Below are 27,634 nucleotides of genomic sequence, written 5' to 3' on the forward strand. Positions count from 1 at the left end.
GGACTTATTCTGATAGATTTTAGACTGAAGACTGACAGTTGACTAGAAGTCGCTATGACCTAACTGCTGAGTTGGTTTCACATTTGCAATCTTAGTAGCTCTGAAAGTTCTCTATATCCAATAATCAGTGTTTGTTGTGAAATAGTGCTCCTCCACACAGACACAAAAAAAAGACTGGTCACAGAAACGTGGTTCTTTTCTCGGATCTGTCAGAGGCAGGAATAATTTGCAGTTGTACCTAAGCACTGTGGTACTCTCAGAGTTATATGGAACGGCATGGGTGTAATTTCCTGTCACTGCAAGAGCTTGCCTACAAGTCACCCACTGCTTTCTCCAACACCCTCCTTCAGAGCAACACTGTGTGATTAGCAAAGTAACACTGACCCTACCACTGACATAGCTATTTGGTGAAAAGAGTCAAATGAAATAAACAGACTCATAAACACATTCATTAGTGTGTAATTATGTCTCCCAACGTGCGTTCTAATAAACAGAATTCTTTAAAAATAGGAGTAGATGGTTTTTTTTGTGGAAGCTGCCATGTTGCCCTGCTATGGTGCATATAAAGGCTGAGATGTAAATCACTGTTCTGCTTAATTGCTCTCTATGTATGTCACTAGAGACAAAAGCAGAGAAGAGGAGAACTCCTGGGCATTTGCGCGTCAGAAGGAAATTGAACCTTCAGACTCAATTTATGAGGGATCATATCCATGTTTGATCATCTGGGAAGTGGAAAAAAGTGAGAATGCGAATGGCAACCAGAGAAAACATCATCCCCTCTCAACACAGTGCAGCTGGTTTAGCCATCAGGTTAGCCCCAAGACATCAATGAGAATACATGGAGTGGGAGTGGGAATACCACATCAGGTTTCAATCAGATATCCAGAGAAAATTCGTTAACCTCCTCTGCCTTATACCACAGTAAACCTGTACATGCCTCAGCAGGTAAGGGCTGCAAAAGCGGTACAAACATTAGGTAGGCGGTCATAATGTAGAGAAATACCCACTTTAAAAATCTTAGTCCAAAACTATATAAAAAAAACTAACTAGATGTTTAAAAATAAATAAATTTGTGATATGGTGTCATCAAAACTCTCCATCTCTCTATCATATATATATATATATATATATAAAACATACACACACACTGTTGACTGTATGGTGCTCACTGCTGAGGCTTCCCCCCCCCCCCTGTGTGATTGTTTTCTTTCACCCTTTAACCATCTTGATTGCCTATTTTGTGCTGCTTGACAGCCTGTGGGTTGGTTTCACTCCATGGTAACAAGACTTGGAGCAGTAATCAAAGGCACAAGCTGTTGTATGCTTGAAGGGAACTGTAACCATAGTCAGAAGCGTACGCTTGTCAGAAACAGCTTGTTATTACAATATTTTGTAATGCACATCGACTGGAACAAGTGCAGACTAACAGTCAATATCATTTATTGGAGAATCAATGTTGTTTCTCTCAACAGTAATACATTTAGCATAAGGAAATTTGCTTTGGCCAATTATTTGTGTGTCACACTATTTTGGCAATAAATGTTATACTGTTGTCATCACCCCACGGGGTGGGTGGGTGCCGAAGACACCCGAGTTTGTGAATGCCATAACTTGACAACGAGGCGATGTAGGAGATTCAAATTGATGCCGTGGTGTGTCTACTAAAAATCTCAGACAGGTTTGATTCCACCTCAAGGTCGAGGTCAAGGTGAGAGGTCAGGTTTTCTAAAAGTCTTGTGACAGCATTACTGCAAGGAGGAAGTTATGTAGGATTTTCAAAGTGATACCATAGGTGCATCTCCTAAAAATAGCATTGGTCTAACCTTGACCTCAAGGTCAAAGGTCAAGTCTTGTAAATGAAATAAATCAAGAAAAAGGTGAAATTGATATCATAGGTGCCACATTTTGCTGAAGTGTGGCAGTTACAGGCTACAGTTGTCGTTTCAACCCAAACTGCCACCACTCGTTTGCTCCTTTGCTCTCTTGCATAGATGACTTAGTGAAACAAATTTCATCAAGTGTTTTTTTTGTGTCTTGTGATGCAACATACATCCTCTTGCACGAGTACCCATCCTTCCATCTGTCCATTGCCAGCAATTTGTTCTGCAAAAATCCAGCCAACTCTTCCAAATCGTTCTGCCAATCTTTTTCTCCATTATCTTTTCAAAACTCTTTGGGTCAGGGAGGCAAGTAAGAGCCCTCTATTTTCTTTTGGATTGGAGAAGGAGGAGCAGGGGAGTCACATTGGTGTGACTCTCTGGTTTCCCCAAGGCTGTTGCCAGCCTGACAGCCCTAGACAGTGTGTTAAGTCTGCCATTTTTTTAGGGTTTCTTTTGCTCAGATCTTGGCTTCTGAAAGTTTTACTTTGGCATGCCCAAGTCCTGGAAACTGCCCAGCTGTTCATTCTTGGGAGCAGCCATTTAACATGAATTTCTTTTGATTGTATTAAGAAGTCGGAGTACCTGGAGAGAACCCACACAGCAGGGAGAACATGCAAAGGCCACACAGCAAGACCTCAAATGGCCAGCAAATTCAAACTCAACTTGGTATCATTCTGTTGTTGCCTGTATAAAAAGATCTGTTTGGAGGAAATTAAGGCTACGCCAAATCTCATTCATCTTGCAATGCTTAAAAGAGATGACATGCACTAACTAAAAAGAGAGATGATAACCTTATTCTGGGAACAGTACCATCCAAGTCTCACTTATGACAGATAGTTCTATGGTGGTTCTGGAATGACAGGATTTCTATAGGCTAAACTTCCTCAATGTGTTGAACAGACAGTGGGAGGGAGCCTATGTCAGGTGACGCTAACAAGCATAGTTATGCATGCAAAAACAATATTACACAACTTGACCAGTGTTCAGCTTTGTTAAATGACTTTTATCCTCCACTACAATCCTGGAAGACAGAGACAGCAAAGATCACATCTCCAGCTTAGCTGTTAAGTGGTTGACATTGACTTGCATTCCTAAACTTTAACAGATTCTTGACCTGAATGTTGATGTCCTGGTCCTTTGGAATTGTGGATTCAAGTCCACCTACATTAAATCTAAATCACATGAATTGACTGGCCCTTTTACTTTGGCTTTGCTATTTGATGACTACTGAGACATGTAAACAAAAACTGTAGTGGGGTGACAAGAGTGTCATGTTGCAGTTTAACCCTTTAAAGCCAGTCGGAGCGGGCACGCTCTGTTTTGCGTAACTATTTTTAAATCCCGGTAGCTCTGCAACCACGTGAGCTAGCGCAATAATTTTTTTTGCATATGAAACCGGAGGAGTTGTACTTACATCTTATGCCATCAGCTTGTCCTCGGTCACAGTTTCCTTCCACATAAAGTTTTGCAAAAACTGCATAAAAAGCACTTGCAGCAACAAAAACACAATATTCCAGAAACACGCTTTGCCAATCCGATCAGCTGTTCATAACACTTCCTACGTCCATCAGCGCGAACTATCACATGTCCGCCATGACCTGCCCGAAACCGGAAGTGATGTCATTTTGCGGAAATGTAGTTTTTTACCATCAGGGCCTCATGAGCCTATACTGGTGTTTTTAAAAGTTATGTTTGACTTTATGACTTTCTGTGTGGTTTCTGGGATGCTTAGGACTCATATTGCACTGCTGGAAATAGTTTATTTTGATGCATATGCTGCTTTTTTGCAAATTTGCACAATAATATTTATTTTCATTTCTCCTGCAGTATATAAAAATTGGTGTATTTCAAAAATAAAACTATGAAGACACTCAAAATAAATTTCCTGTGGTGGGAAACTAGTTTGTGCAACTTTTTTGTATTTAAAGTTTTGAGGGATAAGCCTCTTAAATTTCTCTAACTAGAAATATATGTTAAAAAAACAAAAACGATTTTCAATTTTTTTGTAGTTTATTGCACTTTTTTGCAATTTATGTAATTACTATGGACTTAATGCAGACATATTATATTACTACAACATGTAAAAATATAATACGAGCTCTGGCGGATTTGGTTCTATGGTAGGTCTTAAAGGGTTAAAGATTGGCAGCCTTAAGTCAGTTTTGTGTTATAATTTGCATCTGCTTTTAGCTGAGGAGAGAAAGGGTTGTGCCTAAAGAGTGCATAGTAAAGCACTGCCCATCTGGAAAGCCCCTTAGATCCCCCACAAGATAAATAGGAAATAGAGATGCGAATTTCCGGAACCAAACTGGTCCTTTGGCTTGTCCCTTGAAGAAATGGTTATCAAGAGAGGGCAAGGGGAGGGTGGAAAATGAAAAGGAAACATTTAGGGGAGGAAACTTAAGGGAGTGAAGAGGCACGGGGAAAGATTAAAAAGGAAAGGAGGAGGAGATAGGACAGATGGGAATGGAGGAGGGAAGTGACCCCCTTTCTTATTTTAGTAACCGTTTTCTTAACGACATTTTCTAATGCCTGCATCAGCACACACTGCTGAAGTATATTTCACTGAGAAGCGATAAACTTGACATTTATCCATGTATCAACTCAGGAGTTTGCAGCTTTGTTTTTACACTTAATAGTTTGAAGTGTTCAACAAATCAAACCTGGATTTGACCAGTAGCTCACGGTCTTACTGTGTAGCACAGGAACATTTCCAAGCTTTTATCACAAAAGCAAGAAGCAATTTTGTTCTACTTGTAAATCTGAAATTGTGTTTTCAGTAAAGTACGACTAATGAGAATAAGGTGATAGTTTTGAATGTGTCTGTAAATTAATTCAAGTTAACTGAAGCAACATTTCTCTTTAATGCTTTGAATTCTCTCTTAGGCTTCCTGACAAAACAGCATGAGGAGAGATTACCTTTTCCATAAAGGAAAGTAATTGCAACAAAGTCTGCTTTTATGAAGACATAAATTGGTGTGAGAACGATGGGCAATAAGGGAGGGACACTTTGTAGAACCATAAAAGGCATTATGATGGAGAGATGGCCTCTGCAAAATGTCAGCAGGAATGATCACGACTCTGAAAGAAAAACTGTATATACACCATCGTCCTGTGGTCTCTTTTCCCCTGGATGTTATCTCTGTGCTTGTGTCCGTCTTTCATGCATCAGTGTGTGCTTTCATATGTGCTTAATCCACATTTGTAGTTAGGTTAATCCTTACCTGGAAAAGAGCACACTGGGTTAATCTGGAACATGTGGGAGCTGCGTCATTTGACACACACATAACACACATGCACTGAAAGACAAATGCAGGAAATGATGCAACGGCACAAAATCGCCTTTTTTATTTTTAAATGTATACACAAGTGTTTATAAATACAACTAAAGACACTAAATGTTTTTGCTTTTTAAACAGAAGTATGACAGTAACATGAGAAATATTTATTTTCTTATGTAATGCTGCACTTAGCTACAAAACTGTCAGAGGTTATTTTAGTTATTTGGGCAGTGAGTGAGTTTGCCTGTACGACTAGTGGTTGAGCACCAATGGAAGAAAGCAAGTAGCCAATCCCAGGGGGACAAACTATATGTATATATAATTTGCATATGTTGTGTCTACATAGCAGACATTTTTCCTTCAGCTTTGGATGACTGAAACAGAAGGTATTTCATAATCCTAAACTGACACGAGAAAAATATTGTTACCAACTCTAGAAGAGGACAGCTGCCTTTGTCATGAAAAACCCAAAAAGCAAAGTCAAGATGGATTTAAACAAACAAACAAACAAACAAACAGCAAACCTTTAACAAATCCAGGTGATGAAAGGAAGCAGGCAATCACTCAGACAACAGTACAACACGACAAAGAGCTAAGGAAATCTGAGGGCTTAAGTACATATGAGGTAATCAAGGAAACAGACGCAGCTGGGTAAAACAAGGCACAGGTGAACAGAATCAATTAATGACCGAGAGGGAAGGCAAACCTGAACATAATGCACATGAGATGAGTCTGTAAAGGTTCTCAGTCATCCAGGTCGTTGTAGTCAAAGGAGCTTGCAAAGAAAAGCGTCTGGACTTCTTTAATTGGAGAGACCAAACAGCCACTTCACAAGCGCATGGCACAACATAGAAGAGCCACCTCCACAGGACAAGACTCAGCTGTCCATCTGCATCTAAAGGTCAAAGGTCACTCTTTGAGGATGCCAATGTTCACATTTTGGACAGAGAGGACAGATGGTTTGAAAGAGGAGTGAAAGCAGCATCTATGTCCACTGTGAGCGACCATCTTTGAACAGAGGCGGTGGTTTACGACACCAACTCTCTGCCATCTATAATCCAGTTTTGAGTTCCTCCCCAGACGCCTTAACGCCCACTCACACCCTGGGCCATCTGACCTCAGGAAATCACATGATAAGGTGGGGCCAGGTTTCACAACGAGCTCACCCGAAACCCTGGCTGATTGGGACCCACACCCAGTTCCACACCTTGGCTCAGGTGATTAGAGGATCATCAGAGGGTCCTTTTGTCCCTCTGTGGGGGGACACTCCCACTAGGTTTAAATCTGGGACTCCCCACCATTTGACCTTAGAACTGAAGAAGCTTCTCGGATGAAGGTGAAACGTCTTCAAGTAACTTAAAGAAGTCCAGACGCTTTTCTTTGCAAGCTCCTTTGACCACATGAGATGAGAGACTATCAAAATAAAACAGGAAGCCTAATACGCTGAGACGGGGACTAAAACACTTAAACTTGACAGACCAAAGTAAACACAAAGACAAAACTGACTAAACAGAAACAGTCTAAGCTCAGAGAACATAGGAGGAAAGGAAAAACCTGAGAACAAATAAAGCAACCAATGCAAAAGTAATATTCGCCTTAAAACTGCAAAAAAGAATCAAGCAGAAAATATCAACAGAAGACTGACGGTCCAAACTGAAAACCCAGGATCATGACACCTTTAGAAAAAAATCTTATTTTAATTATTTTATTTTTTGAATTGCTTACTTTTTAGTTTAAATCATCGTGTTACAAAATCATTTTTTTACTGAAGCAAAAATTAACATACAGTCCACATTTCCTGTTTGGGAAGCTAGCAAATAATCACATAAAAAAAAAAACTGATAGTAGCCAAGGTTGGTGCATTTCTGTTTTTAAAACATCACCTGTGTTTCTGCGGTTTCACCTGCTTTGGTTTGAATGAAAATAACAACAGGTGCCAGAAGACAACGATGAGGCAATGTTGGAAGCCACTGGCAGTTTTTCCCTCCTCATCTTTTTAGACTGAATTTCTTTGCACTAGTTTTGTATTTGGCTAGGATAGTGTCACTACTGGCAGCATGAGGCAAAACCCTACAGAGGTGATGCAGATAGTCCAGCTCCTCCAGGATGGCACATCAAAATGTGCTGTTGGAAGAAGGTGGATGGATATGGAGGCCTACCATGGAGGGATGCACAGACCGCTACAGGTTAGGCAGCAGCAGCCTGCCTGCCATTAGGTATCAGAATGAAATTGTTGGACCCATTGTCAGACCATACCCTGGTCCTGTGTGTTCGAAGTTTCTCCTCATGCATGACAATTCCCGTTCTCATGCAGTGAGAGCATACAGGCCTGGAGAACGAGAGGATTGATAACCTGAGAGGAGATAATCCTCCAGTAGACTGACGAGACCAGAGCAAACATAACAGTGAGCAGAAGCAGTGGCATAATGCAGAGACATTTATCCAGTGTGTTGTGTCAATTGAACAGCAGTCGGCTTGAATTTTGAGTAGAGGGATAAAATGGGAATAATCAGCTCAGCCTTTTGTTGCTTCAGCAGGTGCGATGGCTTTAGTTACTCCGGTCTATTAATGGGTTTGTAGCTGTGTGAGAATCTGAGTGTCAAATTGTTGAGTCGCGAAGTAGCAGCGAAATAAATATCGCTGCTCTCAGTTTGTGTGTCGGTGACACAAACGCACACACACATCTCTTTGTGTTTCACACAGACGCAGTAAGATGTTACACCCTTTCCCACACAATCTCTATAGTCTCTCACACACTCGCACAGTAACATACGTTTTCATGAAGGGGTGTTTGATGTACCGTCTAACAGGCTTTCACCCGCTAGGAGACAAGAATCTTCACTCATTTCTCTTTGTGATACACATTTTTATTCCTCCTGCTGTCTATTTATCATCATCTTTATCAGTCTATTTGGGTTTTTTGCATTCTGCCTATTTTTCCCTTCCTCGTGTCCTCTTATAGGCATGGTAGATATCCCAGCTTTGTTTTTGCTTTCTTCCTGTTCTTGGTTGCTTGTATGGATTATTACGGCCACGTTAAGAAAGAAAACAGTGTGGATTATTTTGGGAATGTACTTCAGAATTGGTTTTAGTTACAGCAGATAAACACAGTGTGGTGATAAGTGTGAGGACATTGAAAAGATGGTGCAGAAAGCAGGATCTGGTCAAAAGGAAAAAACACACAAACTTGGCTGGATTTGTGCAAAATGAAATGGACAGGAACAGAGAGATGCAGGAATATTGATGATACAGCCTTTTATTAAGAGGATCTTCTTCTTGTCCTTAGCGGGCGACCAGCGGCGGTGGTCTGCTGCGCAACCAGTACGCTGCTGTAGGTGCCGCAGGTTCTCGTGCTTGACCAACGATTATCTTCCAGGCTTTTCGATCTAAAGCGATGGTTCTTGCCTGCTCGAGGTCAAGTCGAAGGGCCTTCAAATCATCCTGCAATTTGTTTCATCCATGTCTTCTTTGGTGCATTTTGATGCACCCTCCAATCGGTGGGGCGGGTCAACCAGAGTAGGCCATGGGGGTAGCAGCTCGGGTCCATTCGACAAATGTGGCCAAACCAACGGAGTCGGCGGCGCTGGATTAGGTCGCCGATCGTCGGTTGGCTGCCGCAGCTGGTGAGGATGGTGTCATTCGAATGACGGTCGCGAAGGGAAACGCAGAGAACGCATCTAAGGCAACGCATTTGGAAAACTTCGAGCTTGCTCAGGTCGTGTTTGAGCATTGTCCACGTCTCTGCGCCGTAAAGTAGAGTGGCAGGATCAGGGTTCGGTAAAGGCGGATCTTTGTCGCCAATGAGATGTTCTTCTTCTTCCAGACGCACCAGCGCAGGGAAGCGAACGCTGCCGCCGCCTGCCCAATTCTGGAGCGTATCTCCACTGAAGATGCCACTTTCTTCTCCTCGACGAGGGACCCCAGATATTGAAATTGTTGGACTTGTTTGATCTGCACACCGTCGAGGTGGACGATCGTTGGTGAGCCGTCGGTGGTCAGGAGGATTAAGAGGATGCATGTTGTATCACAAGAGACGATAGGACAGCTAATCAGTTCGGTTCACGATCTCACCTGCACAGAGCGTATAGTAGCTGTGGCAGTGGTTTGGCTTGAAATGACAACTGAAATCTCCACATTTGTTTTTCTCAAAATAATATTTAAACTTTCATCTCAAAATTGCGAATGGACACTGATTTTATTCACTTTTGTGTACCACACTGTAAACATGGTTATGTCTACTCGAATGAGTTTTCTTGATTGTTTGTTTGTTTTTAATATTTCAAATGCTTTTTTTATGGTTTTGCACTAAATGTTCATCTTTTGTCTTTTTCAACTAATGAATTTTGTGAGTCACATCTGGCCCAAGGCTCTATTTTTGCATCCTATTGTAGGCAGTTGGAAGACATTTTTTTAATAAAGGAGGGTAAAAGTCAAGTGTCTCTTTCCCTCTAGAGCTCAGGACATTTCCTGTCTGTTTTTTTTCCCATTTTCTTTTTCTTCTCTTCCTTCCTCTGTCTCTCCTCCTGCTCCCCGCCTGCAGATGATTGGTATCAGTTCCACATTATGGAGCCTATAAATGTACTTTTTCCTGGAAAGCTACACACATACACACACACACACACACAGGCAGATGCAAAACACTCGCGCACACAGATACAAAATGCACTCTCCGTCTCACACATTGCAGACATAAACACACTCACAGGCTGTAGCAGCGACTTGCCCCATCTGTGCTTTTTTTCTCGCTGAAGATAAAAATGCTGGATTGTGTCTGTGGCAGCCTTTGAAAATTTAACACACGTGCACATTTCTACACATTTTTTACTGACACTTACTTTTATTGCAGAGGCTATTTTTGACATTGATGTGAACCTAAGCTTGTAATCCTTTACTTCCTGGTTATTGCCCCCTCTCATCCTTTCCTTCTGTTTTCCATTCTTCTCATGTCCTTGTGCCCCTCCCTCTCTGTCCTACGTCTCTTCATCAAGTCTTCCCCATCTGATCTCTCGGTAATGACCTGATCTGATTGGATTTGGTCTCATATTCCTTTCCCTGGCTAATAGCCATTACTGTTGCTAGGCAGCTGGGATCAAAACATTGGCAAACATGGCTGTTGCACAGGACCACTCCGACTGTAGCAACACTTATTTGCATTGTCAGGTTTCTTTGCCATCACGTAGTTCAAGAAAAGCATTTTATTAAAATAAATGCAAGTTCGAGGCAGATATGTAAATGAGTTTATCATTATTTCATGTCAATGTGATCTTTAGCTATGTTATGCTTCCAGCTTATTATCTATATTTAACACATTGGTGCTAAATATAGATAGCTATTTTATAATTACCATTTTCATATCAGTGCTGGGTGATTTCTGTCTCAGGGACATGCTTGAAAATACATGTTACTGCTGGAACTCAAAAGCTTACTCTCAGAACACAAATACAGTAGGAATGCTAGGAACTGGATTTACTACATCGAGGGAACCAGAACACTAGAAAGACACGAGGGTGGGAACCATGAGGGAGGCTGCCACAAAGAGCAACGGGAGACAGGGAGATAATATATCCACATAAAATGACAAGGCAACAGGTGGGGAACATGGTTGAACAGAATTAAAGAAGTTAAACTGAAAATGACATACATGGGACAAGGACCTACCAAAGTAAAACAGGAAGTAGCTAAAACAGGGGCCTAAACTTAGACAGAACAGAACTAAAGAGGGAACCCAGGCAACCACAGAGACAGGACACACAGACCACTCAGAAACAGCGACACGACTATGAGCCAAGACTGACTTCACAAGGAAATACAAAGGAAGGACAAAACACAGGACGAGACAAAGGAAACAAGAGGGGAAATGAGTAGAGGACGTAGATGTGACGGGACGAAACAAGAAGGAAGAGAGCAACTGAAAGAATAAAGCAAAGAAACATAAATACTAAGCAAACCAGGAATCTCATAATGTGACTATGATAAAGAGTTATAGCTCTACGATAATAACTTGAGCTTGTGCAAGCTAAGTGATATAGAAGCCCGATGTTAAATTTATTTCCATTAAAATAGAAGGAGATTGCATTACCTGTAAGAACTTACAGCTTATTTATGGAAATATAGTATTTTTCTCACCTTCACCTTCCATTCAGCTCAGATGGGAAATTATTTTAGTACCACTGAGAGGAAACTTTAACACACTAAGTTGAGGTATTGTCTCAACCTGGGTCATATTATCCTAGACTCTCATCCTGCATCAGTCACGTCAACTAAAAGTTACACTCCAATAAAACTAAAAGTTAAAGTGACGAATGGTAATCCAGCATGGCCCACCCATCAATCCCACAGGAAGTCATTATTTTGCAATTTACAATTTTTATGAACTAATAACTTCACCTTGGGGGGGTTCAGCCATTTTTCTGTGTGTGTTGCATCAATAACTTGCAAATCTTCTGCCACTTTCTGAATCATTGTTTAGAGGAAGTTCTCACATTTCCTTGTGAATTTTCAAATTATGCTTCCACCACATGAATGCATGTAAAATGGATCTTCTTAGTAAAGGAGGTAAAGGAGGTCATCACACTGACATTCAAAACAAACAAACACACTTTTCACCAGTTCATGTAAATGAATTGTGTATGGTGTACTTTTGGGGGTTTTATTCCTATTTGCATCAAATTGGTTAAAAATGCATTTTAGGGTCATGTTATGATTAGTTAAATGAAGAAAGTGTCACAGTCTGGCGAGGGCAGACTGTAGGGGGTGACAAAAGGACCCAAAACGCAGACTCCAAGGAACAGGGAACAGAACTTGAAATGTTAACAAAAAGCGAGCCGTTTAATATGGCTGGTAAAAAAAGGTACAAACAAAGGGCAAACTGAAGCAAGATTAACACAAACCTAAACTGGGAAATCTAAACAAACAATAAGAAAAACCTAGATAAGAAACTTGGAAGCATGGCATGGCATAGGAAACATGGCGTGGACAACAGACGACCTGACCATGACACACTGAAAACAGAGGACTTAAAGGAGGTGATTAGTGGGAAGTGGAAACACATGGAGGAACAGCTGACTGACATGAGCCTAATGACAGGAAGGGAAGTGAAACTAAATACAATGAACAAAGAACACACGACTCCTTCAAAATAAAACAGGAAACATGAGAGAGACATGATAATACAAACTTGATAACATAAGACACGCAGCATGAAACACAAAGGGTGAGGGAAACTTAAATACAGGGGAAGAAAACACAAGGAGTCTAATAACCAAATGAACTTCGCTAATCTAATGAACTTAAACATAAACAACATCCAAATAAACTAAAACTTAAAACGCCGGGTCAACAGACCAGGAACATGACAGAAAGGATCCTTGTGTCACTTGTTAGATGTTATTCTATTATCTCCAGGTTGCTGCTTTTATAAAGCAGTTACTGATTTACTACATTCACTATTTTTTATTTGATTTTTTACTTTATTCTTGGACTAAACCAATGAGAGACAAAAACAATGTTTCCATTCTATTCTGTTATTGCCGACATCTTTACCTTTTTGTTTGTTTGTTTGTTTGTTTGTTTGTTTGTTTTTTACCTCTGATTATTTCAAGCCTCATTAGTTTCATTTACTGGGATCTTAGCTGGTTTCCATTGCAATGACAATAACATTCCAGTTTCTTTCAAGGTAACTAGCTTAGAAACTGTTCAAAGTACAAAGTTTTGGATCCACTTGTATCCCTGTATGTCTACTTTCACCAAACATTTGATTTGATGTTGCTGCTCAGTGTAATTAACTGTTACAGCCATTTTCCACATAGTCCTCCATTCTATTCTATTTTAAAGGTTCAAAATGAGTTGGACAAATAGAAATCATTTTAAATCGTTTTTAAACTTTGCTGGTTGCTCTACTGGAGTGAGATCATGTGACTGACTTGGTAATTGAACATTTCTTTGCCTGGAGAAACTCTTGGGCTGTGTTTCTAGCACGCTTTGGGTCATTATCCATCTGCACTGTGAAGCACTGTCCAATCACTTTAGCAGCACTGAGCAAAGTCTATGACCCTGCACGCTTTAATTCATTCTGCTATTTAAAGATGAAAGTCCATATTTAGTGTGCAAGCACGTATGTTGGAAATTTGCTATTTGATTTTGAAAATGACCCAGGCTCTTATTTCTCTTCTTTATCCCCTGAAGCTGTCAACACAAACACACAAACACACAGTGACAACAAAAACGTAAACTTTATACATAAGACTGCTGCTATTTAATCTGAAGGCTGGAACCAATCTAGTCTTTGGTCATCAGTGTCAAAATAATCCTCTGTCTTCTTTTTGTCTTTGTGTCCTTCAGCTGTCGTTTCATATCGTCGGCTCTGTTTTCTGCCTTTAATTGCCTCGTCTAAACTGTTTTCAATCTTTTTTCTCCTCGAGAGGCTTCATTTTAACCGTTTTCTCTTTCCCTACATCTTTCCTTTTTTATCACTTCCATGCATGATTTTCTCCACCGCTTTTTGTCACTTTTTCTAAATTAAGATGGAGCTATTAAGGCCGGATTCCCTTTAATGAGATGCAGTATGCAGAAGTAGCTGTGTTCATGAATAATAGGTGTGTGTGTGTGTGTGTGTGTGTGTGTGTGTGTGTGTGTGTGTGTGTGTGTGTGTGTGTTTGCACATGTAAATCAGCTCCAAATTAGAGTTTAAGTTTAAGAGGACTATTGGTCATGGCCTTTCTCTCCCAGTGTGCAGACTTATATGCATTTACACTCAGTTATTGCACAAACACAAAGGTTAAAGCTGAAAACAGAGGCAGTGGAAGTCCCTGGACTCCAGGTCTCATGGTGTCCTTAACCTCTTAAGCCCCAACGCCCCCTGATACGGGGGCAAAAGGCAGGAAATCAGTTAGGCTTGGGGCTTAAGAGGTTAAAGGAAATTTAAAAATCATCTTATTAACGTACATTTAGTACGGAGCCCCGCAGGGGACATGGGAGAAAAAAAAATTAAGACGGACTTTTGCGAGATCTCGCAAAACAAACTCGGGATCTCGCAAAAGTTTTAGCCGCATTCTTCGGAGGCCGCCGGCTCGAAGCCGACCGGGAGGTCGAGGCACGATGTGCCGGGAAAGCGGTGTTCCTCCCGGCTGTAGTAGGTCTCGACCTCCCGTTAGCTTCGAGCTAGTGGGTGTCAGATCTCCGAAAACATCGGCGCACTTTTGCAAATATGTGATGTCTTGTAAACCGAGCAGGTATCTGACATTTACACAGCTACATTCACGCCTCAAAATATCTTAAAAGTGTATTTTGTGACCCAGAAAGAGGAATATTACAACTAAGTAGCTGCCGCCATTGTTGGAATTCAACTTTTGCGAGATCTCGCAAAAGTTTTGCGAGGTCTCGAGTTTGTTTTGCGAGACCTCGCAAAAGTTTATTTAACGATTAAACATTAAATACATTTGTGATTTCTGAGGCTAAATTCAGATGAATTTGTCCTCAGGAGCAGAGGGCTTCCTTTCTTGGGGCTGTCATCATGTGAGTCAGTTTCCATCTCATGCATGCTGCACACCACACGGCAGTTAAGCGTCAAATTTAAAAAAGGACAATCCCACAGGAATAACCCAGGCTTAAAGTCTTTAACAAGAATCTCACCAAGCCGTTTTACTCCAAGTGAGAAAGGCCTGTAAAACCAAATCAAATATGTGGCTCATCAAGAACAAAGTTTCCACAGAGCTCAGGTTAACAGTGACCACCTTTGATGCTGGTGGCCAACAGGATGTGGTGGGAACAGTGCTGCTGCCGGCAAAAGACAAAGGAGGACAAGATGGGAAAGGCGTGATCTGAGGCAGCAAGAGAGAAGAAAGGCAGGACAGTAGAAGTGAAAGAGACTGTCAGACAGTATCATGAGCGTGATGTTAGTTAGCAGAAAAAAATGAACACAAACGGATTCTTTTCCTTTTCTTTTTCCTAACTCTGTCTTTTTAATTTTTTCACCCCGACAGATGAAAGAGAAGACGTTCAGAAGAAGACTTTCACAAAATGGGTAAACTCACAATTGGCTAAGGTAAGAGAGCTTCCTGCTTCTCTCACTTGCACCTGCACACCTTACACCCAGTGAGAAATCATTTCATCAGTATGAAATAGTATCCATCTCTTGCGAGCATATCTCGGGTCTTTTGTAGGTTGAGCTCTGTGAATTCATCTGTAAGGTTCCAACAACCCTGTGAATGAACCAGGAATGTGTTTTTCATAACTGGTAACATTATATCCAGTTTGATCTATGATAACATTTACATATGAATATGAATACATATAGATATGATGATAAAGAAGCCCTAGAACCATGTTGCATTAATCAGTTATTCTCCAGATGAGCTTTTCTGTGGTAACACTGACATTTATGGTTTCACAGATAAAAAAATGTCAGAATCTCAGCTAAAAGCTCAGCATGACCACTAAATACCACTAGAACAACAACAAATTAAAGAGCAGGTAAAAAGATGTAAACACAAAGTCCGAATTTCCCCCATTCACTTAATGGCGTGCACACGCACAAACAATGTCTCTGCTGAACGCACAGATCTCTGTAGAGTTAAATCTACTAAAAGATCTATCATCTAATAAAACCTCCCACACTTGTAAAAAGTCTCACAAGTGTCAGCTTTACTTTGACACCAACATAGATTTAAACAGGGTTTGTAATTGTAGAGAAATAATAAATTCATTTTCATGTCTCAACCTCAGAAGGCTCCTAGTGTTACAAAGGCTATGAAGAGAGGTCATGATCCATTAGCACCTATGAGAGCACTACAGATGTAATATTTGCTTTGTGTTCTGTCCAAGCATGGCAAGCAGAGCAGTGCTTGCTGAGTCAAATCTAAAAATAGAAATTAAAACATACCAGATTGGATGCTATCTCTCTCATTTAATCTCAAATAGCTTAAACTTAAAATAAAGGAGAAAGACAAATTTCTCCTTTTAGCTCAAACTACATAAACAAAAAGCTTCTCACCTGATTTGATCTGTCACTTAAATTACTATCATGTTGTGGCTGCAATTGGCTATCGTTGCTGAAGGACACTATCCCTTTGTTCCCGTTTGAAACTGCTGCGTGTCTTTGTTTCATGGGCAAGCCGACCTTTTTAGTTTGATCGTTGGCATCAGATGTGGTGGGAGAGCTCTGTAGTAGCTGGTAGACTGGGAATGATATGGCCCCGAAGGGCACTCCTGGATTCCAAGGTCTGCCGTCTTATACTAATTCATTGGACTTTCACCATAAAATACTCTTAAAAAGTGGGTAGGTCACTCTGTATAGAGTTAATGATTGAGTGGAAACAGTGGATTTGTCTGCATTATAGCCCTGGGCCTTACTAACTGGAAAACACTTTGCTTTAAACATTGTTCTGACTTTGTTTTGGAAATTACTTTTAAACTTTTCTTCCAAGTCCTTAATATGGAGTTCAAGCTGCATAGCTGGTTATGAAAATATCACAAATGTTTGATGTGAGCTCGGTCTTAAATATCTTTGGCATTAATGTTAATCCATATAACTCTCTGCTTGTCTTTGTGTCAAAGTCACTGCATGCTACTGGTTGGTGGACAAATACAGAGGAGGTCAGAAGGACAGTAGAGAATCCATATGGTTTCACACTAAGAGAGAGAAACTGTGGTGCTGTGAGGAGTACGAGAGACGTATGTGAGGATAGTGCACGACATGTATGAGCTGGTGAGGTGTGCATTAGGAGTCAAGGTGGTCTGATTACATCAGGGATTGACTCTTAGCCCCTTTTGTTTGCAGTGGTGATGGACAGGATGACTGACGATGACAGGCAGGAGTCTGTGGTAGTAAAGATAGTAGTAGATGGCACTGATTTGTTTGAGCAAGTGAAAGAGATTCTGGAGGTATGTTCTGGAGAGACTATGGCTTATTGTCACAGTATCATATTAGTCAACACAACATTTTGTAATGGCGGCTCTGCAATTGAAGATGCATCTGAGGTTGCTGTTCTTGATACTCCCCAAAAAATATTATATACACATTTACATTTACAACATGTAGCTGCACTGTTGTTGTGAGCACTGATACTTACCATAAAAATGTGATCTCATTAACAGAACTTGGCAACAGTTGGTTCAATAATTAATTAACCAATATTTGGGGGTAATATTGGGGTTATTGTGGGTCTTCAAATCTTGTCCATCAAGGACACAGTGACATCTCTCACTTTTGGTAATTTAAGCCTCAGTTTGTCTAAATAGGTAAAGATAACCATAATTCTGTTATGAATTGAGATATAGGTAAAGTCACAGAAACTGGACTTCAGATGTGGTTAAAAGTAGTCCCTTGGGTGCCTACCCCACCCTGCCACCTTTGTTACATAGATTTCATCTGCCATAATGGCAGATGGTATTTTGTTAGAGAGAAATAAGTTCCCCCTAAAATATAAATCACAATTGCATTTTGTTGCATGAGCACAAATTTTAGGAAGCAGGTTTGTTATATTTTTGCACCGGGGGAACTCACACTGACAGCCTGTAAGTCTCTTTGCTCTTCCCCTCACTTGTGCTCTGGTGTGTGCGCGCGTGTATTATATGCCATTGGATCACTTGTACTCTTATTTTCAAAGTTCATTAAAAAGGTGCCAAAGGTGTGTTGTTGGCATGGTGAAGGAGATTTTGTGAATGTACTGTGTATGCATGTTGGTGTGACTGTGTGAGTAAAGCTGTCAGAACCAATTCTAATCTTAGCCAGATGATTTAAAAATAGATCTTATTTAATAGAGATAAAGAGATCTATTAAATAAGATCTGTAGACGTAATAGAGCTTGAATTGAAATGTTATTTGTAATTAAACATGTTCTAATACTTCAATTTCGCAAAACGAAAAGAAAACCCTTCTATGTCCAGGTTAAGAGTGGTTGAGCGGTACCAGCTAGACGCAGATGTAGTGTCCTTGTATCTCCTCAGCCTGCTGCTGTATGTTGGTTTTTTTACCTGTGGATGACACTGTTGATTGTCTGCACCTTTGGGTCTGAAAACAGGTCTTGTCATTTGTGCCAAACAAAGTTCAGAGTACCCAGCCTTCGTGGAGTCACTCGTAAGATGCTTGAGGGTGCTCAATCTGAGGACTCTGTCGTGCTACTGGAAGACTTAAATACTGAGGTGGGCAATGACAGTGAGACCTGCTGGGGAGTAATCAGAAGGAATGGCCTGCTTGATCTAAACCTGAGATGGTGTTGTGGTATTGGACTTCGGTGCAAAACACAGTTTGTCTATAATAAACACCATGTTCAAACATAAGGTCCTCCATGAGCTGTGGATAAGCCGTGGAACCTGGACACCATAGGCTGGCAGAGGGCCTGGTCCTCAAAATCTTCCACTTCAGCAAAACATCAACAACATTCCGAGGAAGGCTGACACTGCCCCCAAATGCAGCTTGTTCCTCACCTCGATTGTAGAGGCTACTGCATGGAGCTGTAGCTGCAGGATGATTGGTGGCTGTCATGGTGGGATCTCCTTTCCCCCCTTTAATTTTCTCTTCCTTTCCGTTCTTCCTTTATTCTCTTAAAGTTTACATTGGTCTACATTTCCTGTTTTTCTTTCTCTTCTTGCCCTTTTCTTCCCTTTTTGCTCTCCTCTCTTTCCTTTTTTTTTTACTTTTCCTTTGTTTCCAGCACTACCTGTGCTACATTTCATTTACATGCCTTTCTTCTTGTTTCTTCATTTTCTTCCCCTTTCCTTCACCTCTCCCTTCCCATCTTGTTCTTTCCTTCGTATCCTTTTTTGTTCATCCAGCCTCTCTTCCCATTGAAATGGGAGAAAATTTGCATGTAGGGGGCAAGGAAAAGTACATGTGGTTAGCACCCCTTCCTAGATCGATCAGTCTCTCTCTCACACTCGCTCTGTCTGTCATTCCCATATGGATCAGATGTATATAAATCTTATAAAGTTTGTATCTGTCTTGTGTGAAACTTGAATGAAAAGCATACAAGAGTGAAAACAGATATAAGATCCCTTGAAAAAATTATATAAATGAAACTTGTATGTTTTGGATACTTACTTAAACAATATATGAAAGTAATGAGAAAGTGGCCACTTTCATGAGTAAATCATATAAGCCTTATATAATCACTATATCAAGTAGGCCACATCTTATGCAAGTCTTTTATAAATTTTTCTATTTCTTTTCCATATGGGTACACACACACACACACACACACACACACACACACACACACACACACACACACACACACACACAGACACACACAGAGAAGACTAATAGGTAGTGAGTAGTGAGACAGTAGGTGGAGCAAACTAGATTACAGGAGGAGAAATTAGAGACAACCAGGAAAGAGAGTATTGCAGAGAGATTTGGTACGAATAGAAAGAACTGGCAGTGAAGCACTATCACGTCTGATTTAAGTGTGATCTGCTGCTAAGAAAACCATAAAAAGACGTACTGCATGAATATGAGGATCAGTCACCAACAGGAAACAGAATACTTTTTTTTACTTTCTTGTTTGCACCATATCTGTAAATTACTTCATATGCATTTACTCTTCTGATGCTTCCATTTCAAATTCAAATTCAAATTTTATTTGTAACATACACAGTCGTACAATATGCAGTGAAATGCTTAGACAACTGCTCGTGAGCTAAAATAAAAGACTATGAATAGGATAGTAAATAAATATGAAAATTAAAATAAAGGGTCAATTTAACTAGGAAAGAATAAAATAAAATATAAAAATTAAAGTTAAAAATAAAATAACTGTACAACAAAATACACAATATAGAAAATATATAAGAATATATGAAGAAATATAGAACAATAAGAGCAGCTGTACGAGTAATAAATGGTAATGAAAGAAATGTGATGTCCAGGGTTGTGCAATCCTCATATTTAAGTGTCTTGTGCAGTGCAAATATGACTAAAAGTGATTTATTTAAGTGACTTGTGATAAAGTGATTTGATTTGATGACCACGCAGTGCAGTTGTGCAGCAGCCACTGGTGTAAACAAATGTCCAGAATGTCCAGTGTGTGTGTAAGAACTATATGTGTGGGTCAGTACTGTGTGGTGGTGTGATTGAGAGACCGTATCGCCTGCGGGAAGAAGCTCCTCCTCAGTCTCTCTGTGTTGGTCTTCAGGGAGCAGAATCGCTTTCCTGACCTCAGAGAGAACAGTCTGTTGTTGGGATGGCTGAGGTCCTTCACGACCGTCCTGGCCTTGGTCCAGCACCGCCTGCTGTAGATTGAGTGCAGGTCAGGGAGCTCGGAGCGGATGGTGCGCTCAGCTGATCGCACAACCCTCTGTAGAGCTCGTCTGTCCTGCATGGTGCTGTTCCCGAACCAAGTTGAGATGTTTCCCGTCAGGATGCTCTCTATGGCCCTCTAAAGTTCCTGAGCAGTCGGGGCAGTCAGAAGTCTCTCAAGCGTCTGAGGTGGTAGAGACGCTGTCGGGACTTTTTCACCACGGTGTTGATGTGACAGGACCATGACAGGTACTGCATGATGTGAACCCCGAGGTATTTGAAGCGGTCCACTCTCTCCACTGGGCACTCGTTGATGACGGGGGTCTGGTAGTTCCTCTCCATTTTTAGCAATGACAATTTATTTATTTATATCTCCATTAGTTGTTTGTTATATAAGCATGGGAAGTGGGCAGGACCTGAGATCAACTTTCCTCAATGTCTAGTGACTACCAATAAGAATGATGAATACTATTTATTTACATATAGTAGTAAGTACTTTAGAAGGTCTCCTACACAACCCAAGCAGGAAAGCCAGCTTATAGACACGTGGCCTTATACTCCTGGGAAAATGTGTCACAGATCAACTTACTCCATCCATCCATCTTCTTCCACTTATCCAGTTCAAGGTCACGGTACTCCATCCCAGGAACTGTGAGTGAAAGCCAAGGTACATCCTTGACAGGTGACCAGTCTGTCACAAGCAGCTCCGGCTAATGGGTGAATAAAGCAAGTTGTATAAGGTGCTTTGAGTGCTCTGGTAAAGTTGAAAAGCCCTATAAAAAACTAATCCATTGTCATTTAACATTTATTTATTTATTTATTTATTTATTTATTTATTTATTTATTTATTCATTTATTTATTTATTTATTTATTTATTTATCTATTTATTTATCTATCTAAAGCTCATCCCAATAATTGAGTTAGGGGTGTTGGTGCACTGATTGACAGCTATCCCTGTCAGAGTCTGTGAGACGTGATCCAGTCCTTGGAGTTGATGTGGAGTGGATCTCTTGTAGCCTTTTGAAGCACTTTCTTAGCTGACTTATTTTGTGGCTTGCTATGAGGTAAAGCTTTATGAATGGTAGGGAGTGCATGCATAAAAAAAAAAATAATTATTATATAAATTGATTTGCATTAGAAATGCATAATTAATCACAAAATCTATCAATAATTCTGTGATTGTGTCAAATAAAAATTGGAAATGGAAAAATGCTACATTTAAAACATAATTGATTCATAAAATGTATCAAAAATGTTTAAAATATTAATAAATAGTATTAAAAACACAATACAGGTTATGAATGCAGCTTGCTAAGATTAGCTGATAAATTAGCACATCAAACTGAAGCATCAACATCCTGTTTGCAAAACTAACTGGTGTCTACGGTGGCTACATCCACGTTTATATATGTCAAACTTTTATAAAAATGTTTTAAGAAAATGACCTTTATCATGTATTTTAATTATAAAAGAAGACTGAGTGGGGCCCATGAGATTTTTTTGAGTGGGCCACAGTACTTTGGGATGGCTGGTTTATAACCAGGTAGTAAGACCTGCTATAATTTGTGGTTTTCATTGGACTGAGTAGAACAGATAAGATTATGAGTGTATCAGAAAAATATAGAAATATTTGTTGAAATATTTTGGACACAAAGATAGATAGGGAAGATTGAAATAGTTTGGATTGAATAGGAAGTATAGTGGACATACAAGACAAAGTAGACTATGCAGACTAGTTGGTGAGAGAGGAGGATGCAGGGATAGAGTGAGGCAGAGGCTTCTGATCCAATGTGGAAAGAAGAAGTGAGTATATGCTTCATGGTTTTATTGGCAGTATTTCTTGGCATAGCCAGGTGTTGGAAGGCTTCCACTTTGGTGGCCTCAGAATCTTCTTCTGCAGATGATCTGGTTCTGTTGGCTTCATTAGGTGGTGACTTCTAGCAGCCAGTTGTCAAGGGGCACAAAGAAGAATCAGCACCTTCAAGTCTGAGACCATGGTCCTCAGTCAAAAAAGGTGGAGTGCCTACTTTGGGTCAGGGACAAGTTACTACCCCAGGTGGAGGAGTTCAGGTGCTTTGGGGTCTAGTTTATGAGTCAGGAGAGAAGAGAACAGGAGACTAACAAACAAATTGGGCGATGATTGCATTGAGTCAGATGCTGCATCGTCTGTTGTGGTAAAAAAGGAGAGATGACAACGAAAGTGAAGCAAACCAAAGTGGTGCTGTCCAAGTCAAGTGCTTGACACTCTTTCCTGGATGTCTTCCAGTGTGATGGTTACTGGTTACTGGATCCTATTCAGGGAGGCTGCCAGGGTCTGCTCTTAGGCTACGTTCACACTGCAGGCGAAAGCGCATCTAATTCGACTTTTCTGACCCTCTGCGACCATCTATCCGATCATGGTGTGACAGCGTGAACGGCACAAATCCGATATTTTCAAATCCGATCTGGGTCACTTTCATATGTGGTGCTGAATCCGATACATATCCGATGTTTTAGAAAGCTGCTGTTTGATGGTCATGTCGCATTAAATCCGTCTTTTACGTCACTGACACAAGACAGACGCCAATTATCAGCGCTGGAGAAGACATCGCGAACGCTTCCTGGTCATCCCGTGTAGATGTCAGTGAAACTGTTGGGAAGACAACGTTGGAGAAACGTAAACATTTTATTTGTTCTGTATAATCTGCAGATTCTGACAGAAATCTGCAACTATCCTTTGAAGCACCGCTCCTCTAAAACAGCAATAAGGATCATTATTAGGTTATTTACATTATTATGTAAATAACAAAATAACTTTAAGCAAAAATTGGGAAACGTAAAGTCTGAAGTCTTTATATTAAGGCCATCAGTCAAACATACTGTTGCTCTGGGTCTAAACAGAGCGCGTTGTGTGTGACGTCTGCTTTTGTGCATGCGGCCGCTTTGAGCGTTCACACTAGAGCGCGTTTGCTGTCACATTTTATCTGTAGTGTGAACAAGCAGACAAAAAAATCGGATTTGATCAAAAAATCGGAATTGATCAAAAAATCGGAATTGAGCATCAAGACCTGCAGTGTGAACGTAGCCTAAGATCCCCTAGCAACTGAAGATTATTGTTATGTGTTGCGTCCTTCTCCCATATGCTCCTCCTGTTCTGCTCTAATCTACCCTAAATCCATTGTTACAGATTTATGGTCTTCTTTGCTAATTTGTTATAAATGTAGTATAATAATGTATTTATAATGATAAAAATATTATGCTGTGACAGTGTAGTTGGATCTTTGACAATATTGCACCCTCTCCCCCCCCCCCCCCCCCCCAAAAAAAAAACAGAATAAAAATAGATAGACCTTTGGGTAATAGACTTCTTGGGGTAATGTGAAGGGCAGCCTGTTCTACATCTGCTGACAAATAGGTGTGAAATCACAGGCTGCTTCTACACCATATTCTGTCCTGATTTGTTTTAGCACTCATATCTCTTTTTATCTTCTTCAACACAAGCTGCGGTTTGCATTCATAGAAACACGAGCACTGACACAAAGCCAGGGAGGAACAGACAGTCATGTCCCACAGCATATTTCCCACACCATGTCCCACGTGCATAAGTGGTGGGTGGAGGGCAGGTCTGATCATATCACACACACAAATGCATTTTCATCTTCAGTAAGCACTGATAGCAATGACCTCTACAGGAATGTGAGCAGAATGCCAAACACTGCTGACTCGTTCCTCTTGTGTGTGGATGTAGTCGCTTCAAAATCAGACTTTACAGACACAGAAAGATGATTCTACCATTCTGTGCCCTCCACAGTAAGGACAGCTTGACTTACCTCACCTTTGAATGGAAATACAGGGTTAAAATTTAATTTGGATTAAGCATATATGAAGTTATGTTAAGTTCATCTACAGGGTGGGCCATTTATATGGATACACCGTAATAACATGGGAATGGTTGGTGATATTAAAGTCCTGTTTGTGGCACATTAGTATATGTGAGGGGGCAAACTCCTCAAGATGGGTGGTGACCATGGTGGCCATTTAGAAGTCGGCCATCTTGGATACAACTTTTGTTTTTCCAATAGGAAGAGGGCCATGTGACACATCCAACTTATTAGTAATGTCACAAGAAAAACAATGGTGTGCTTGGTTTCAACGTAACTTTATTCTTTCATGAGTTATTTACAAGTTTCTGACCACTTATAAAATGTGTTCAATGTGCTGCCCATTGTGTTGGATTGTCAATGCAACCCTCTTCTCCCACTCTTCACACACTGATAGCAACACCGCAGGAGAAATGCCAGCACAGGCATCCAGTATCCGTAGTTTCAGGTGCTGCACATCTCGTATCTTCACACCATAGACAATTGCCTTCAGATGACCCCAAAGATAAAAGTCTAAGGGGGTCAGATCGGGAGACCTTGGGGGCCATTCAACTGGCCCATGACGACCAATCCACTTTGCAGGAAACTGTTCATCTAGGAATGCTTGGACCTGGCACCCATAATGTGATGCACCATCTTGCTGGGAAAACTCAGGGAACGTGCCAGCTTCAGTGCATAAAGAGGGAAACACATCATCATGTAGCAATTTCAAATATCCAGTGGCCTTGAGGTTTCCACTGATGAAGAATGGACCCACTATCGTTGTACCCCATATACCACACCAAACCATCACTTTTGTTGGTCCAACAGTCTTGGAGGGATCCATCCAATGTGGGTTAGTGTCAGACCAATAGCGGTGGTGTTGTTTGTTAACTTCACCATTCACATAAAAGTTTGCCTCATCACTGAACAAAATCTTCTGTGTGAACTGAGGGTCCTGCTCCAATTTTTGTTTTGCCCATTCTGCAAATTCTGTGCGCTGATCTGGGTCATCCTCGCTGAGATGCTGCAGTAGCTGGAGTTTGTAAGGGTGCCGTTTGTGAGTAGCTAATATCCGCCGGAGGGATGTTCAACTGATGTCGCTCTCCAGTGACATGCGGCGAGTGCTACGCTGTGGGCTCTTGCCGAATGAAGCTAGGACAGCCACTGATGTTTCTTTATTAGTGACAGTTTTCTTGTGTCCACATTTTGGCAAATCCAACACTGAACCAGTTTCACGAAACTTAGCAAGCAGTTTGCTGACTGTAGCATGGGAGATGGGTGGTCTCGTAGGTTGTCTTGCATTGAAATCTGCTGCAATAACCGGTTACTGCGTTCACCAGATATCAACACAATTTCGATCCGCCCCTCACGTGTTAACCTCTTCGACATGTCAATGGCTGTGAACAAAGAGAAACTTGTAAATAACTCATGAAAGAATAAAGTTATGTTGAAACCAAGCACACCATTGTGTTTCTTGTGACATTACCAATAAGTTGGATGTGTCACATGACCCTCTTCCTATTGGAAAAACAAAAGTTGTATCCAAGATGGCCGACTTCTAAATGGTCACCATGGTCACCACCCATCTTGAGGAGTTTGCCCCCTCACATATACTAATGTGCCACAAACAGGACTTTAATATCACCAACCATTCCCCTGTTATTACGGTGTATCCATATAAATGGCCCACCCTGTAGATAATAGTTGTAAAAAAAAACAATGGATCCCCATTTGTTCTGCACAATTGTGAAAAGTGTATAAAACAGTCCGTTTATTCCAGTAAGGACCAGAGGTTAGGATACTACGCTTGACCCAAAACCTGGTTCAAACCCTCTTCTCCATCCAAATTTGTCTTTCTGCCTATATTCTTTTATTCTACCAGGTGCAATTGTATTTTCCAGTAAAATTACATTATTGATCAGTCAATGGGCAGGGCTAAAGACTTTATATTTTCTAGCTTTCAGTATTAAAACAACACCTGTAAAAAAAATGATTTCCCCTCTAGAATTAGTAAAGTGTTTTGAATCTAATGTTGTGGATCATAGTTACATACAACACAAAGTTATAAGGAGTGAATACCTTTTGTGATGTGTTTCCCACATTTGTTCCTAGTATCTGTGGTAGTACCATCCAGTGAACAAGAGAAACTTCCTCATGTCAGATGTTAAATTTTACATGTCCAAAAATAATGTGCGGGGAGAGGGAATTCTTTCCTATGTTTACATTTGTTTCACTATTTAAAACTATGTCTTTGGTGGTGAAAGAAGTGTCGGTGAATTGAGGTGCAGCAGAGTGCAGGCTGAGCAGGTGAAACAGAAGGGAGTAAAGGAGCACAAGGAATGTAGCTTGGAAGGAAGTAAAGGGCGGATAAGCAGGAAGGTGTTTGTTCATAAAGTTGTTAGAGTTTGGTGAAAGGTGAAGAAGAAGTAGAGACACATTGGGAACACAGCTAATGCAAATTAGACATAATGAGACTAGGGGAAGCAAAACTGAATGCAATGCACATGAGACTCTCAAAATAAGACAGGAAGCATGCAACCCAGATTCAAGACACACAAACTAGATGCTGGAAGAAAATACAAACACATGAGACACAGACAAGACAAAGAAGAACTAAATTGTAATCACATATAAATCCAGACATAAATCAAGAATCCATTTCTCAAAACACGATACAATAAAGACTAAAGATTCCAAAAAACAGCGAACACTGGGAAACACACCCAGGGAAGTGTGATGAATGTGACACTCGAGGGACAGTCTGAGGAGGGAGCCATACGGTTAGTATAGTAAAGGTGACGAATAACTAAGCAGACTAGAAAGTTGGTCTCAAAGTGTCTACCAACCGTGTGAGCTATTGTGAAACAACTGTTACATTGTCGGTTATAGACATGTGCAAGCATGTAAAAACGTCGGTGTCTAAAATCAAGTAAATACACAGATGAGTAATTTTTAGTATCAATTTCTAATAATAATTAGTTTTTTACATTAGCAAGCCCAATGATGGTCAGAGATGGTCAGATACCGAGAGCAACAATATGAAAAGACAGGAACCTGGAAATGTGTCCGTGGAAGTAAAATGTTTGTAATGAAATGTATTTTAAGATGTGGAAAATCTTTCCCTGAGAACTAGAAATGCAGGCGCAGAAGTGTGTGTAGGGAGTCACATGAAACACAAGCTACTGATAACTAACTACACAATAAAACATAAATGTAGTGCTTCTAACTTTGTCAAGTGTAATCTGGATTGGATTTTAAGTGAGTGTAGTAAATAAGCACAAAGGCACTGAAGGTGGCTTTATGTCATTAAAACACAGTAACAGTGTTTTTGAGGTCAGAGATGAACTAACAGTCATCTGTAGTTCTGACACTGGGGCACACTGAGCAAGAAGACA

The 27,634-nt window shown here is 40.6% G+C and overlaps 1 protein-coding gene across 3 annotated transcripts in view; it reads left to right on the forward strand.

The window, feature by feature from the left end:
* The window catches only part of dmd (dystrophin), a 301,323-nt gene that overhangs the window by 60,416 nt on the left and 213,273 nt on the right, over nucleotides 1-27,634 (forward strand). For all 3 annotated transcript variants that reach the window (XM_087836862.1, XM_087836863.1, XM_087836864.1), the window contains exon 2: nucleotides 15,142-15,203. In XM_087836862.1, coding sequence (XP_087692988.1) covers nucleotides 15,142-15,203 — 62 coding nt within the window. The remainder of the gene's footprint in view (nucleotides 1-15,141; nucleotides 15,204-27,634) is intronic.

Source organism: Neolamprologus brichardi, chromosome 23 (genome assembly GCF_056152115.1).
Source record: "Neolamprologus brichardi isolate AB-2024 chromosome 23, ASM5615211v1, whole genome shotgun sequence".
Classification (NCBI taxonomy): domain Eukaryota; kingdom Metazoa; phylum Chordata; class Actinopteri; order Cichliformes; family Cichlidae; genus Neolamprologus; species Neolamprologus brichardi.